General features: G+C 39.4%; 1 protein-coding gene across 1 annotated transcript in view; it reads left to right on the top strand.

The window, feature by feature from the left end:
- Positions 1-16,177, top strand: part of LOC117923655 (obg-like ATPase 1) — a 37,716-nt gene that overhangs the window by 13,201 nt on the left and 8,338 nt on the right. The window contains exons 5-8 of the mRNA XM_034842059.1: positions 8,532-8,630; positions 11,850-11,963; positions 14,018-14,082; positions 15,626-15,742. Of these exons, the coding sequence (XP_034697950.1) occupies positions 8,532-8,630; positions 11,850-11,963; positions 14,018-14,082; positions 15,626-15,742 (395 nt within the window). The remainder of the gene's footprint in view (positions 1-8,531; positions 8,631-11,849; positions 11,964-14,017; positions 14,083-15,625; positions 15,743-16,177) is intronic.

Here is a 16,177-nt window from a genome sequence, read left to right as displayed (position 1 = left end):
GTGAGGATTTCTGAAGATCAGTTTCCATTGTCCTGGATGAGATGCAGAGGGCAGACTGATTTGTGTTTCTGTACTTGCTTTTGGTTCACAATGCATTAGCATCAAGCAATATCTGTCCTGTGCAATCTTCATTGGTGAGATAGACTCTTTTAGGGTGGTATGGATCCTTTGTGGGCAAAAGACAAGAAAATTTGGAGAGTGTTTCCCTTGTGCATTTTTTGGACAATATGGAAAGAAAGGAACCAAATGTCTTTTTATAATGAGGAGCAATCGGATCATGCTTTTTGAAAACTTCTTTTCGTAGTAGTCTTTTCTTGGTGAAGTTGTTCATAGATGTAGGTATTATGTCTTTAATTGATCTTGTTGATCAGTTGGGCTGTCGCTAAGGGAGGGGAGTTGTTTTTTGTGTCCTCTCTTTTTGAGCTGGAAAGTAAGTAGGAATGGCATTTTTTCTGTTAGATCCCTCTACCGCTCCTTCACGAGGGCCTCTAGTAATCCTTTTCCTTGGAGTATTATTTGGAGATCTTAGGCTCTTATAAGGGTGAGTTTTTTTTTGCTTGGGAAGCGTCTTGGAACAGAATTTTGACCATCTAACAGCTCAAAAGGAGGAGATGGAACATGCCGAATAGGTGCTACTTGTGCAAAGAGAAAGAGGAAAGTAGTGACCTAATCCTGTTTTGCAAGAAGGCTACAATGTTATGGAGTTTGATTTTCTCTATTTTTGGTGTGTAGTGGGTCTTGCACTCCTCAATTAAAAGGAATTAGCTTGGTTGGCATGGTGCTTCTATGGGCAAGAGAAGGGAGAAGGCATGGAGGGCTGCCCCTTTATGCTTAATGTGGACTTCATGGAAGGGAAGAAATGAAAGAGTGTTCAATGATATCAAATGGTCCGACCAAGCTATAAAACATTCTTGTTTATATACACTTGTGAATTGGGCTAGGGTGTATTTAGAGGATCATTCTTTGTCTATGTTTGATTTTATAGAGTGGCTATTTGTCTAGTTAGGGGAAAGGTTTTTTGTCTTTCTTTTTGTCTAGTTTCTTTGGGCGATGTTTGTATACTTCGTGTGTACTGCTTTTGCCGCTTTGAGTCGTTTCTAATACAAGCTCTTATTTACCTATAAAAAAAAAGTGTTTGTTGCATACATTCTATGTGCTTTGGAGTGTTTTTGTTTTGGCACTCATTTATAAAATTTTATCATTTGCATATCAAAAAAGGAAAAAAAATTGTTTGTCCCATTATTTCCCCTGAATAATGTTAATTGGGCATTCAACAAGTTATTTGTGTGTTTTAGAATGTCTAGAACTTCATCAAGAATTTCTCTGTCTTCTTGACATTTTTTCACTCTAGGAACAAAAAAATCTACTTTATAAAATACGGTTAGTCTCAAGTACCATACAAGTGATCCCAGAAAACAAGGGCAAGTCTCATTAGCTTGTGGGTCCAGATGAAAGGTCCCTTTTTACTTTTCTTCGTCCAATTTGAGTAAACAAAGCACCAAGCATTATTTTTGCTTTAGCATATTCCAAAATTTTCAAATACCCATGACAACCATTAATATTGCAAAAGAAAATTTTCATTGGACTCTTCTTAAAGCAACATTTAGATCCATGGAACTCTGTCATATTTAGGGTTGTACTGTATCTATTATTTTTTTTGGTAGATAAACAACGATATATATAAAAAGGGCCAAAAAGCCACAAGTATACAGGGGGTATACACAGAAGCCCAAGACAAGAAACAGAAAAAAAGAGAGCAACCTTACCAACCCTTAAGTGGTCGCAAGCCACTCCAAAAAGTCTAAGAGAGAAGAGGTCTCCTCTCCGATGTACACCCTAGCCCAACTCTACAGATTACAAACAAAAGAATTTTTGATTTTTAGTATAGCTAACGACCCCCCCTAAAAGCCTAATCTATTCCTTTCCTTCCAAACCGTCCAAAATATACACAACGGAATGAAATTCCAGATCTTTTTCATTTTTTCCCCACAAAAGAGTCCCTCCAACTAAATAACACCTCTTTAACAGACTCAGGGAACACCCACTGAAATCCAAAAATGGCGAGGACAATCTCTCAAAGAGTCTTAACCACTATACAATGTAAAAGAATGTGATTGACATTTTCCTCTTCACAGCCACACAAAAAACAACGGTTAGGGAACTGCCACCCCCTTCTTTGAAGCCTATCCAAAGTGAGGATCTTCCCCCACGAGGCTTCCCAAGCAAAAAAAAAAACTTTTGTGGGGACCTTATCCATCCAAATGCGTCTATTCGGGAAGGCGCAAACTGTGGAGCCAATCAACATATTATAAGCACCCTTAACCCCAAAAACGCCATGGCCCCCCCCTTTCCAGCTCATTGAATCCTCCTCAGGAGAAGTCCTGAAGTCCCTCAGTAAATTAAGCATATCTCTTATCTGATCCAGCTCCCAATCATTGAAATCTCTAGCAAATCTGAGATTCCAACCTCCTTGACCAAGGCTAGAGTCCCACACTTCACTTACCATGGCATTCCTTTGACCCGGCAAGGTGAACAACTGGGGAAAAATTTGGGACAACGCCGCATTACCATGCCACTTATCAGTCCAGAACATTACTCTAGTCCCATTCCCCACCTTAAATTCTATGCTCTCCCAACACCAATTGGCCTCCTTCATGATCTCCTTCCAAACTCCCACTCCAAAAGACCCACAAACTTCCTTAGTTCTCCATCCACACCCCTCTTGACCGTATTTCACCCCAATCACCATTTTCCAAAGATTGTCCTTCTCATAGGCATGTCTCCATATCCATTTACCCAACAAGGCTTTGTTTAGCAAGTTAATCTTCCGGGTGCCTAGACCACCCTCCTCTTTTGGGCTGCAAACCACCTTCCAGTTGATTAAGTGAGCTTTCCCCTCCAAGCTTTCCCCCCCCAAAGGAAGTCTCTTTGAAGTTTTTCAATCCTTTTTGCAACAGACTTAGGAATGCAAATAAGGGATAGGAGGTAGATGGGTATGCTGACCAAAGTGCTCTTGATAAGAGTAATTCTACCACCCTTTGAGATGTATTGTCTTTTCCACTGGGCTAGTCTTCTCCTCATTCTCTTTTCCACCCCATCCCAAGTTGAAGAGGTTTTATGGTGAGCTCCAAGGGGCAGCCCCAAATAGACAGTAGGTAAAGCCCCCAATTTGCACCCTAGCTCAACCGCCAACTCCTCCAACTCATCCACTTCCCCAATAGGAATTAGAACACTCTTAGCAAGATTAATTCTAAGACCGGAAGCCGCCTCGAACCACGTCAAAATCCAGCTTAGATTGGTTAATTGCTCTTTTCTAGCTTTGCAGAAAATGATTGTATCATCAGCAAAAAGAAGGTGGGAGACGGTTAGCTCCTCACCCCCTCTCCCCTGAAGCCTGCAGCTGGAAAGAAAGCCCCCCTAACCAGCCCTTCTAAGAAGGGTGCTAAGCACTTCCATACCCAAGACAAAGAGATAAGGAGAGAGAGGGTCTCCTTGCCGCAGCCCCTTTGATTCGAGAAAAAACCAACAGGCACCCCATTGATTAGGATGGAGAACTTGGTAGTTGAAATACACCACCACATCCAATCCATCCAACGAGACCCAAAGCCCATTTTAAGCAACACCTTCATGAGAAACTTCCAGTTGATACTATCATAAGCTTTTTCAATGTCCAATTTGCAGATCAACCCTTTCTCTTTTCTTTTATGCCAATAATCAATCACCTCATTAGCTATTAGAGAAGCATTCAAAATCTGTTTGCCTCTCACAAAGGCATTTTGGTCTACAGAGACTACCCTTTCTAACACCTTCTTTAGCCTATTCGCTAGGGCTTTGGCCAAAAGTTTGTACAAACCCCCGAGCAAGCTAATGGGCTTGAAATCCCCTAAGTCTTCAACACCTCCTTTCTTAGGGATGAGGACCAAAAAGGTAGTATTAAGACATTTGGCAAAGGATCTATGCTCATAGAATCCCTTGAACAAATCCACCACCTCCTCCTTCACAAAATCCCAGCAGGCTTGCCAAAAAGCCATTGTAAACCCATCCGGGCCTGGAGCTTTATCTCCCTTCATCTCCATCAAGGCGAAATGGATTTCCTCCTCAGTAAAAAGCAGCTCCAAGACTTCAGCTTCCCGGGTATTAAGTTGATTGAGTTGCAGCCCCTCAATGTCAGCTCTCCAACCCGGCTCTTCTGAGAGTAAGTTCTGGAAAGCATTCACAATCCCCTCCCTCACCTCCTGATCTTCAGTCAACCACTCCCCATTAATCATGATCCTATCCAGGGAGTTATTCCTACGGTGGGCATTAGCCATCCGGTGAAAGAAACCAGTATTCCTATCCCCCTGCCTTAAGCCACAGCTCCCTTGACTTCTGCCTCCAGTGGACTTCTTCCATAAGCACCCATTTATTAAAAGCATCCTTAGCTTCTTTTTTCAGCTCAGTTTCTTCTACAGAAAGGCTCTTCTCGCTTTCCACACCATCCTAGTACTCCACTTGCTGGAGAGTTGAATTTTTATTGACTTCTAGCCTTCCAAACACCTCCCTATTCCATACTTTAATTTTTTGCTTCAACTCCTTCAGCTTGGAGGCTAGTCTGAAACTGGCCCTTCCTCTCACCTCAATCCCCTGTCACCACCCCTGGAGAAGACCTTTAAGATCATCCACTTTAAGCCACATATTCTCAAATCTAAACAGGGTAGGGCCCCTCCTTAACCCACCACCCATCAGCAAAATAGGAAAATGATCAGATGTAGGTCTGTGCAATCTGCATTGGGCGACCCCACTAAACATATCCAGCCAATTCTGAGTCATTAGAAATCTATCCAGTCTAGCCTAGGATTGATTATTCCTACCCCCACTCCAAGTGAAAGCACCCTCTTGCATAGGAAGATCGAGAAGTTCTAACTCATCAACAGTCTGGGCAAAACTTCTCATAGCTCTAGTTAGCCTTCCCTGCCTACTCCTTTCCCTTTGGGACAGGATGACATTGAAGTTGCCCCCTAAACACCACGGATCGTCCCACAAGCCTCTGATCGCCCCTAACTCTTCCCACATACAGTCTCTGTCCTTTTTGGAGAAAGGTCCGTACACACCAGTAAAGATCCAAGTTAGCCCATCTTCCACATTCCTGATCCTACAGGAAATTGAGAAATTTCCCACCTCCATCTCAAGCACTTCTAGAGACCTTTTATCCCAATAGATCAACAATCCTCCCGCAGAGCCATAGGCGTCCAAGGCCACCCAATTTGACCACCTACTAGAACCCAAACTTCTCACCATTCCCTCCGACAATGTCTGAATTTTGGTCTCCTGAAGACAGAAAAGATCCACCCTCTAGCTCCTAATCACAACCTTAATTACCCTTCTTTTGGAACTGTCGTTGGCTTCATGAAAATTCCAGGTCAAAAGTCTTAACTTCATTTAACTTTCGTAATCTGACACCCTCTTACTTGCTCTCCACCATTTTGCTTCTTCCCCTCTTCATAGTTAATGGAGCACTTTAATCTTTTCAGTTCCCTTTCGAACTTAGATTTCTCCAAAACGGTTTTGCTATGAATTCTTTTCCTTCTCTTTCGGATTTTAATCAAGAAGTCCACAATATCTTTCTCCAGACCTTCTGTCGAAAACCCCAAGAATTTACTAAACTTGGCCAGATCACTTTCCTCCCAGTTGAGCTCCCCCCATGCCTTTGTTTCTCATGGCAGTATTTGAGCAGAGCACATCTCCTTTCCAAGTTCTTCAATTCTGCCTTTGTTGACCTCCATCAAGTCCCAGCATTTGACAGTCTCACCCGCTGGGGGCTCCGAACCATTGAGTAATTGAAGCGAATTTTCTCCTTCATCTCGCTCCTTTCCATCCCCAGAAAGGTCGCAATACTCCCCCAATGGAGTCCGATCGGAAAAAGAAGAAGGAGAAGAATAGGGCCCAGAAACCAAACAACTAAACTGAAAAGAATCGCTCTCGTACCTCAACGCTTCCTCAAAAAGGGCGAGATCAGTCTTCGATCTCTCTTTGGAGTGGAGCTCTGTCTCACAAAGCCTGCGTTGGCCATCTTTCTCCCAAAACAGGGGAGTTTCAGAGAATGGACTCCTCGAAGGGCTTGGGCTAGATCTCTTTGAGTTTTGGGCCTCACCAAAGTGGTCTCTGGACTCCACAGACTGGGGTGGGCTTTGACCATTGTTTGAACTGGTCGGCCCAAAACCCACGATAGTCTTCCAGGCCTTGGTTCGTCTAGGATCCACCACCTCCTTTGGCCTGAGGGAGAACTTAGCCTTAGGAGAGGGGGATGGGTCTAGACCCTCAGGCCCAAAGCCCAGCATGGAGCTTCGAGGCTCCTCCAAGAGGCCCAGCTTGATGGGCTCGCCCAGCGCTCTCACAACTCCCTGGGGCCCAAAGGGAAACCAAGCAAGCCCCTGAGAACAGTCCAAGGGGCACCATGATCCGCTTGTCTGCCCCCGTGTCCCATCGGCAGACTGCGTATGGTCCTTGAGCCTTGGGCCACCTTCATCCTCCATCATGCGCTTGCCCTCACGTGGCAGAACCTCACCCTCGACCTCTCCTACTGCTTCGAAGGGTTTTCCCCTTTCTTCAGTTGGTAGTGATCTTAGCGCCGACCTAGTCTCCCACCACAAGGCTAAGTAATAGCGCATGTTTTCGACCCAAATTTCCACTGTATTAGGGATTTTCTCTCCATTAATCTTCACCAGGATCCTGGTCCACTGCAACTCCTCCATCTTCTCCGTTTTAGCATCGATGTCCAAAACCCTCCCACACTCCTCCCCTATCCTTCTCAAGATAGCCCGATCCCATAAAGAGATGGGTAATCCTACTATTCTCACCCAAGCCTCTCTCTCTCTCTCTCTCCCTCCATAAGACATCCCGTCATTTGGCTCCACTTCTCCAAACGCATGACGAAACCTCCGACCAAGACTTCCCCAACTTTTAGGGCTTTCTCAGCTTCTGCCATCACCTCAAATTCCAATAACGCCTTGCCACTTTCCAATTTAGCCAATCCTAAGTTGTCCTTCAGCCCCCACAACTTTGCCATTTGGGTCCCCCAGCTTCTCAAGTCGTCCCTCCTTCCTAGCTTGGGGTCCCAGCAACCAACAAGACAATGGGCTAGCTTCTTCAAGTTTTGACTTAAGACCCTATTGTCGACTTTCACCCTCACCACCTCTTCTCCATTGTTGCAAGGCTGCTTAACCACCTCCGTGAAGGATTTTCCCAACAAGGGTTTCCACGACTTTTCCTTATCCTTGTGTCTCACTTGCCTTTCGGAAGCAGCTTCCACCTCCCGTAGCGCCTCCACCATAAGAGCCCAATCCCCTTTTGCTCCTTTGCCTTTGGGTACAAAGATACTAAATCTTTTCTTTTCCCGTTTGACAACACCCAAATGGAGGAAGTATCCCCCCTTGTTTTCGCTGCGCACCAACGAGAAGGTCCTCTCATTCTCTTGCCAAAGTTTCTTCCAATGTCCAGTTCTCGTGTCCTTGGTGCAGAAAGCCAGACCTTCCAGGAGCGGCCCTAAGCTCGTCGGCCCCAACTTAATCCATGAAGAGACACCTCTATTTCTTTCCACAATGAAGATTTGCATCTTGCCCTTCTTCTTTTCTGTCTCGACCTCAAAGGTCTTTGACTCCACCCCAAAACTACTTTTTCGAGCCCCTGACTGGATAAAGCTCGCTGCGTCCCCGTTCGTGCCCTGGAACCATCGCTCTCGCTCACTCTCTCTCTAGGTCTTTCTCTCTCCTCCATCACTTGGTTATCACAAAAATAAAAATTGTACTGTATCTATTATTTGTAAGGCAATTCCTATAGATTGTGGTGTCTCAGACACTGTTTGACATGAAAACTGAGTCCGCATGCTTTTGACAACACTTGCAGACTTACCAAAGATCTACTATCTATTTGCTTAGGAAACACATAAAATAGTAAGCACATTATGCGCTTTTTTCTGTGGAATGCATTGTAAAGTTATTACTTTCTCTTTTGTTAAAATCTACATGTGAGGACTATTCATGTAGTTATAAATTAATGAAGTGTATAACGTTTATATTCATTTAAGTTTCTGCACTTATACGGACAAACCCAAAGGAGTAAGACAATAAAGGAAGTGATAAAAGAATGGTAATTGTCATCCATATACGTTTTATGCTTCATTATTACATTGTATTTTGATGTTAGAAATTATAGGATATTTGTTGTACTATTTCTGAGTTGACATACACATGGCAAACACCAAGCAGGTTTTCCTCATTTTTTTTCTTCATCTATCATTGTTCGCATTTTTTTTCCATCTATTATTGTTTTTACAATACTACGAGTTTTAATTGTCCATACTTTTCCCTTTTCAAATATCTAGAGATTCACTGTAAATCTTTTGGTTTTCCCTAAATTTCAAACCAAATTTCTCATTTTTTTTCTTGACATTAATTGATATTGATATGTTTGATCCATATTTCTTGTTTTTGGAGTGATGATTAATGAAATATATGCTGAAAACTTTGTTATGTTTTTATGCATCTCAATTACAGGATATTGAATTTATTGAAAAGAGGATAGAGGATGTTGAAAAGAGCATGAAGAGGAGTAATGACAAGCAGTTAAAAATAGAGCTTGAGCTTTGTCTAAAGGTTTCATGCTTTATTAGTTCAAGATTATGACTTCTACTTGAATTTTTCGTTTTCTCCTTGCATATTCTCTTGTCATGGGTTTTGTGCATTATATATATGTGTGTATGTGTATTACATACATACATACGCATAAATATGTACACTAACAAGATTACTAATCACTCTTTTGATTTATTTGGGAATTTTCTCATTTAGTGATTATTTATTTTTAATTGAAAACAAACATCTTATTGTCATGAAATAAGTAAACAAAGAAGGATGAAAATCCTTCCCCCAAGCACAACCACTATAAAACTTTGATCAAACGCAAGAAAAACTATTTACTCTTGATATCAATGGAAAAGCACAACTAAAAGTGGTTACAAATACAGACCGACAAAGTAAGGGGAGTAGAAAATCCCATACAAAAGAGATCAATTGATTGGCTTCCCTGTTTTGCTAACATATCCACCACATGGTTAGCTGCCTGAGGTATCCAATAGAGAGAACACACCAATTCTAGAGCAATATAAAGAATTTGGCATAACCATCCATTAAACCTCCATGGGCTTTTCTCCTTCTCATTAAACTAAGATAGAACTACTGCATAATCCTCCTCTCTTAGAAGGTTGGATAGACCCTCAACTCTAGCAAGCTTTGGGCTTTCCAACAAGGTTTATTATCTCCATCTCAATGGCTAGACCCTTTCCAACATTTTTAGATAATTTTCTTATTGATGTTTCATGATGATCCATGAACATTTGTCTAATTCTCAACTATTTTGGGTTGTTCAAGAAGCGGCCATCAAAATTCAACTTGGCACCGTGCATTGGAGGGGGTAGGGAGTATTTTCTCAACCAATCTAATAGATATGCATGCTAGGTTTCAGTCTATCAATATAGTGCTCAAAGGGGTGCCCACAAATGTTGCACTTGCTGAACCCTAGCGAGAAGAGGAGATAGATTAAATCCCACATTGCTTCCTAAGTACTCCATTTGACTCCAAAAATTCTCGCATTTCTCTCTTGCCATACAGTCCAAATTAATGTGAGCCTGCAGTGACTTTCCTCTAGGAAGACCTCAAAAACACTGACAAGTAATAGCCAGAATTTTCACCACACTTCTTGGTGAAACCCAATCTATCCTAGCAAAGTCCAAACAACCTATTCCGTAATGACAATGCTGCTGAGCCTCCTTTTACACATGACATACCATTCTGGCCTAAGGGCTTTATGAGGTCTCTTCTTATTGTTGGTACTGACCTTTGTATTTGTCATCAGCCATGCGAAGGCCTGGACTTATTAATCTTCCTCCCATTGAATTTCTCCATATTCATTGTGGTTCTATATTTTGAAAAACATAAAAATCATTTAACTGCAATAACCATGCCAAGTACTATTTTTACCTAAGGGTTTGCTACTTTATGTCTTTTAGCTGAAATGCATCACTCCAATATTTTATATGTAGCGTTGAAAGATTACCAACACTACAAAAAGGATTATTTAACTGTATGTCATATCAACTGCTATCTTCCATCGCTGTTGATGACTTTGCTTCACCTTATCAAGATGATGACATCTTGTCCTACAGCCATTTTGGATCCATCCTTGACCGTATGATCAGACAAGCCAGAAGTAGTACTGGCTCATATCATTTCTACTGTCAGATGGCTTGCTCGTTACAGTTTGAACTGCTTTAGGATATTGTTCTCCGCTGCAACATGTATATATATATATCCTCATGTCAAAAGTAATCATTTTCCTCCATTAGCACATAAGCGGAACTGAAGCATCTAGGAATAGGCCGTTGAATTGATTTCTATTTCACTTATAGATTTAAAGCTGGTTGGAATCTAATGGCTACTAAAAATTAACCTGGAAAATATTATTTGGTGGCATGTCTGAAGGACCAAGAAACCGACTTCATTTATTTCAATTAAGACAATGATGCAGGATCTTAAAATTTGTAGCACTGGAAAACCTTCTTGTGTCGTAGAATAAGGTGAAGAAACTAAAAGATGACTTTGAAAAAAAAAAAGAAAGAAAAGAAATTCTTGGCATCACACCAAGGTTCCTAGGTAATCATACCTAGAGTTTCCTAAGCAATTACACTAAGGAAGGAGGCAATCACACCCTTCAAGGAAGCATAATAGATGCTTAAATATTTTTAATAAATTTTCCCCTCCTACTTTGAAAGACCATATAGGTATATATTGACTTTTATGACCCTTTCCTGATGGGACAATTCTCCTAATTCCTCATCTTTCCCTTTAAGAATAATAGAGGATATAGGAAAGGAATATCATTTAGAAACTAAAAGAAATAGCAACTTTTCTAACTTAGTAAAAAGATTAAAAGAGATAGAAACTTAGCATATGTCAACCGCTAACTAAAATAGAAATGTAACAAACTAACTCTGGCAAGTCCCAATATGAATTTAAATCATCATTAGTGTGCCAAATTAAAACTTGGGCCTTGGAACCAGCCTTTCTCCTTCTCTTTTAAGTTTTCAAAGGATATTTCCAATGTTCTTCCCTATCAGATAATTTCCCAGAAAAAGATCAGTTCTGAAGATCAAAGGAAAAAAAATAGGCCTTTGTCCTTTTTGTATAGCCCTCCTTGTTTAGTGGAGGTTTACTCAATTTTTGGTCAGGTTTGTACATCATAGGGAGGACTTCTCATCCTTCTCATATTTTTCTCTTTTAAAAAAAAGATCAAAGCAAAAAATGTTTTGATCTTTTCTTTTGAATGTTCGTATTTATGTTTCTTTTTGTTGAAAAATTTCTCAAAAGTTTGGAGAGAAGTTGTTCCAAAACCTTTTTATATGGCATTAAGAGAAGCAGGTTCACTGTTGTAGATACTCTAGCCTGAAGCCAATTCAGATAGAATGATAAAAGACAACATCCATAAAACATGCTTAAAGTCATGCAGAAGTTCCAGTTGGCATAAATCACATCTTCAACATTCGTATTCCTGGCTTGCATTGGCCTATTGTAGCCGTGTTTGCCAAGTCCATGGTGGGAAATATTTTTTTGGGTTCAGTAATGGACAGAAACATTCTCATAGTATTGTTTCTCAAAAAAAATTTGACAAACAAACTGTATTTACCTGAACATATCCTACTTTACACCTTTGTATTTAAAGAGATTTATGGCATTAAGATCTTTATACCCCTGTTATAGGTAAATGGTAATCATATTAGTCTTTTGGAGAAGATATGTAAAAGTGCTTTATTTCCACAGGTTAAAGCTTTTCTTGAGGATGGAAAAGATATTCGTCTAGGGGACTGGAAAGCTGCAGATGTTGAAATCCTGAATACTTTTCAATTGCTTACTGCCAAGCCAGTTGTTTATTTGGTGAGTTTTCTATTTGTTATCACATGGCTGTTTCTTCTATTTTGAGTTATATATTTATGTTGCACCTAGCCACCTATTAGAAATATTAATGTTCAAGTAGCAAATTTTGAATTCTTTACATTTTTTATTTGTTGCTTCACTTGTCCAAAATGCGGGTTAAACAGTAGAAACTCATGAAGGCCCTGGTTATATGTTGGCTTGTAAGCTCAAGGCCCTAATGATGGATATCGACAAGTGGGATGAAGTGGTTTTTGGTAATGTGGTAATTTGCAATGCATGGATTCTAAAGTTAATTTTATGGTTGGGGGCTCTCAACAAGCAAGGGTTGGATCTCAGGAGTGAGATGGAGGAGAGGTATAGAAGGGCTGCATATCTTCAGGAGATTAGTTGGAGGTAGAAATCTAGGGTTGTGCAGCTTAAGGAAAGGGATATAAATGTAAAGTTGTTTCATAATCTTATAAACACCTTCTGGAAAGGTATCAGCAGGATCAATATAGATGGTGTTTAGTTCCAGAGGCCATAGAGAAAGTGTGACTTCCTTCTTCTAACAGCTATATGTGTTCTAGGGGATCAAAGGCCTGGAATTGAGGTGTAAATCTTAAATCCACTGGTAAGGAGGAGAAATGCACTGGAGAGGCCTTTTGGAAGGTCATTAGCCCAGTGCTTCTTAATCTTGGCAGGGATAAGGTCCTTGCAACCGATGCTTTCGCTTTGCACTTTGGAAGTAGAATCGGAAACAAAGTTGTTTATAAATGATGTTCTTTCAACTCTTTTCAGTTTTTTCGATTGGTTGGGATCTTGTTGAGGGTGGTGTTGCTTAAGCCATTCTTGTTTTGTAGCTTTGGCTTTGGGTGGTGCTTTTTGGTGGTTGGTGTAAATGTTCTGTATACCGTGGATCACTTTTTTGGCGGCTCTTTTTAATATATTCATCTTCTTATCTATAAAAATAAATAAATAAATAAATAAAATAAAAAATTGGAAGATTGTTAGAGGAAGGCAGAGGGATATTTAGGACTTTCAGGAATTAGAAGAGTTTGAATCCTACTTTTCAAGTTTTGGTTCTCAAAGGAGGGCAGTCCACAGGACATTAAGGGTTTCAAGCCCTTTACTTTAAAATTGGGGGAGGGTGGCTCCTAACACTGTTAGCTAAGGTGTTAGCTAATAGGTTAAGTAGGTGGTGGGGAAACTTGTTTCAGCATTTCAAATTGCATTTGTCAATCTTTGAGATGGATCATCCATGCATATGAGATGGTTATGACCCTGTATTAGGCACTTCAGCAACCAGCCTATACTGCCCATCCAAAGTTTCCTCCATCTAGAAATCCCCTGGCCACTCCTGGCACTTGTGCTCCTTGACAAGAGGTTTTCTCTCTCCCATTCCCCTTATTTGTCTATCTTTTTTAGTAGAATAATTAACCTAAAAATTTGTGGGTAGCTTTGATAGTTGGTTCTTATTGAAAGAAAATTCTTTGACTTATAATTTCTTTGATTGCCTAGGATTCTATAGATAACTACTACAATTCACACAACTGTGGTAATTTCTGATTAATGGCTTTTATTTTATAGAGTATTATAAGCAGCATACTGTAATTGAACATTACTAATTTGTTTTCTACTTTTAATTAAATCATCAGTTCAGAAAAAGAAAAAAGCGGATAAGGACTATGAAGTTTGACTGTGTTTCTAATAGCAGCTCCAGTGCTACTTGATATTTTGTCAGATGAAAAACCGAATCAAACAAAGGATACACATTAGAAAATATAACTATATACTATAACAGGGGAAAAAATTTGTTGCAGACTTGTTCGCCAGTATTAATTTTAGCTAATTAGAGGAATACTTGTGGTTGGTAAGCCTCTAGATTTTCTTCTGCTGCACTCTCAATTTTTTCAGAAAATAGCATCAGTAAAATTTTAGGAATGGGGCCATGGTTACACTTTTTTTGTGTATAATTTACTTCTTCCCTATTTTCCATATCCATTTTTTCCTGTCATGAAATTTTTTGGAAGTAGGTAAGGATTTTAGTTATAATTATATCTTTACTTCATGCACAGGTTAACATGAATGAGAAAGATTATCAAAGAAAAAAGAACAAGTTTCTGCCCAAGATTCATGCTTGGTATGTTCAATGCTTCTCTCCATTACTATTTTAAGTTCCTCTTTCATTCTCTCTCTTGTGCATGAGCAATCCCTACATGTTAGTCATGAAGGTCAACATGTTTATAGTGGTGGTAAAGATGTTGCCTAGTTGGTAACACCACATGGTTGAAAAGGATTCCGAAATCCATATGTATTAGAAATAGGTTAATAAATGATTGCTGAGTGTCTCTTATATTGGTTACATGTTTTGTTCTTTTTCTCTGAACTTCTCTAAGGTTTCATTGCATTTACATAATTATTTGATAATATGATGTCATTTTCCATTTGAACAAAATTGTGGATTATTAGCTGCTTTACGGTGAATTAGAACTTGAGTATTTGACTATGTATGTGAAAGAGTGCCTTGGCGCTGTTACGTGCAATATTACAATACTACAGGTGAGGTGCTACAATGTTTAGTCAAACTTAAGTCACACTCTCATGTAGTTATGATTTATAGCCAGGTTCTTGCTTGGTACAAACAGCCTTTGATTTCCATTTGTACCATATTTTATAGTTTCAACATGTTTTAATTTTTTCCCCTATTAAGAGGCATTTTCTTTGAAGCATAAAATGGAGAAAAACCTTAAACAACTTCAATCAAAAGTTTGAAGTTTGAGGAATTTCTGAATCAAAATATGATGTTATGTAGCAATGTCTTTGAATCAGAGTAGTATAAGCTTGAATTCAGTAGGAGCGAAAATTTTCTTATTGTTACTTTTATGTGTTATGTTCTTGTGTTTCCTTCTTTTTTCTAATATGGAATCCCCATTATGCTTTAGTTACCTTTTTTTCCCACTTTTATAGCAATGTTGTTGATCAATTTCTTGCATATGCTCTTGTAACTTACCAGTATAAAATTATCCCCTCTGATGGGAAAAAACATGCTTTGAATTGTGCATTGCTTTGCTTTGGGAGTTTCAAGGAACTTTAAACTTTTACAGAAACTCAATTAAATGCAACTCAATAAGGTTTTATCCTGACAAGCTGAAGTTGGTTACATGAATCCTTTCATTCCATTGAGCTCTTCAGGATTCAGTTTTATTCAAGTTTAACTGTAGGTTTTATGGTTTTTGCAACTGGCTGTGTAAACAATAACACCATAAACCTTAAAAATTCAGAATTAGCTGGACATAAATAATATGTCAAAAGTAAACACTCCAAGAATACATAGTAGTTGAGTCTTGTTCATTGACAAGTTTCCCATGATAGGATTTCTCCACTCAGCCAGGCTATCAAAGGAAAACAGGAAAAAAAAATAGAAAAAGGAAAAATATTTCTCCATTCTTCTAGCCATTTTGACTATACTTAGCTTCACCTATTTCAGCTGTTTGATACTTTGTTTCTTCCTCCCCAAAAAAATGAAATGACAAAATTCTTTCATTTTCATCTTACAATCTCGCTCAAGCTATTTGGAGGGTTTGTAGTCATTTCAAAGAAGCACCATACAAAGTTGTTATTTTTCATGAGGTATTTCAAAGTCTAATTCTTTTTTTTATTCACATTTCTTTTTTGTTTTCTAGGGTGCAGGAACATGGGGGTGAAACAATCATCCCTTTCAGCTGTGCTTTAGAGCGCAATCTTGCTGATATGCCAGAGGATGAAGCTGCAAAATATTGTGAGGAGAACAAGGTACAAAGGTTAGTTCAAACTGGGTATATATCTCGGCAATGTAAAATTAGTTTATTTCTTTCTAATAAGAAACACATAACTGGATAAGCGTTATGCATAAGTTTTTTTTTCCTTTAATTTTTTAGAGGGGGAACAGTATATGGTAATTGAGGTTAGTAATTCAGAACCTTGAAGGAGAACTCACATAATTGAAATTAAAGTTGACTGATAAACTTTTAGGGCTGGAGGACTGATGATTAGAGCAGTATATGGTAATTGAGGTTAGTAATTAGGGATCGATTGGGGCCTAATAAGAAAGTAATAAAGAAGTCTTTTTCTGGAGAATCTTATGGCTGTATTAGGAATTCAGTTGTGACTAATGGGGGCTGTTCATGATTAATTGATCAGGACATAGTCAAGAAAGGCAGCAACAAGTTTTACAAAACTTCCACTCCCTCCTCTCT

Source organism: Vitis riparia, chromosome 10 (assembly GCF_004353265.1).
Source record: "Vitis riparia cultivar Riparia Gloire de Montpellier isolate 1030 chromosome 10, EGFV_Vit.rip_1.0, whole genome shotgun sequence".
Taxonomy (NCBI): Eukaryota; Viridiplantae; Streptophyta; class Magnoliopsida; order Vitales; family Vitaceae; genus Vitis; species Vitis riparia.
The sequence above is the reverse complement of the archived record's forward strand: the minus strand, read 5'-3'. Positions and strand labels throughout refer to the sequence as shown.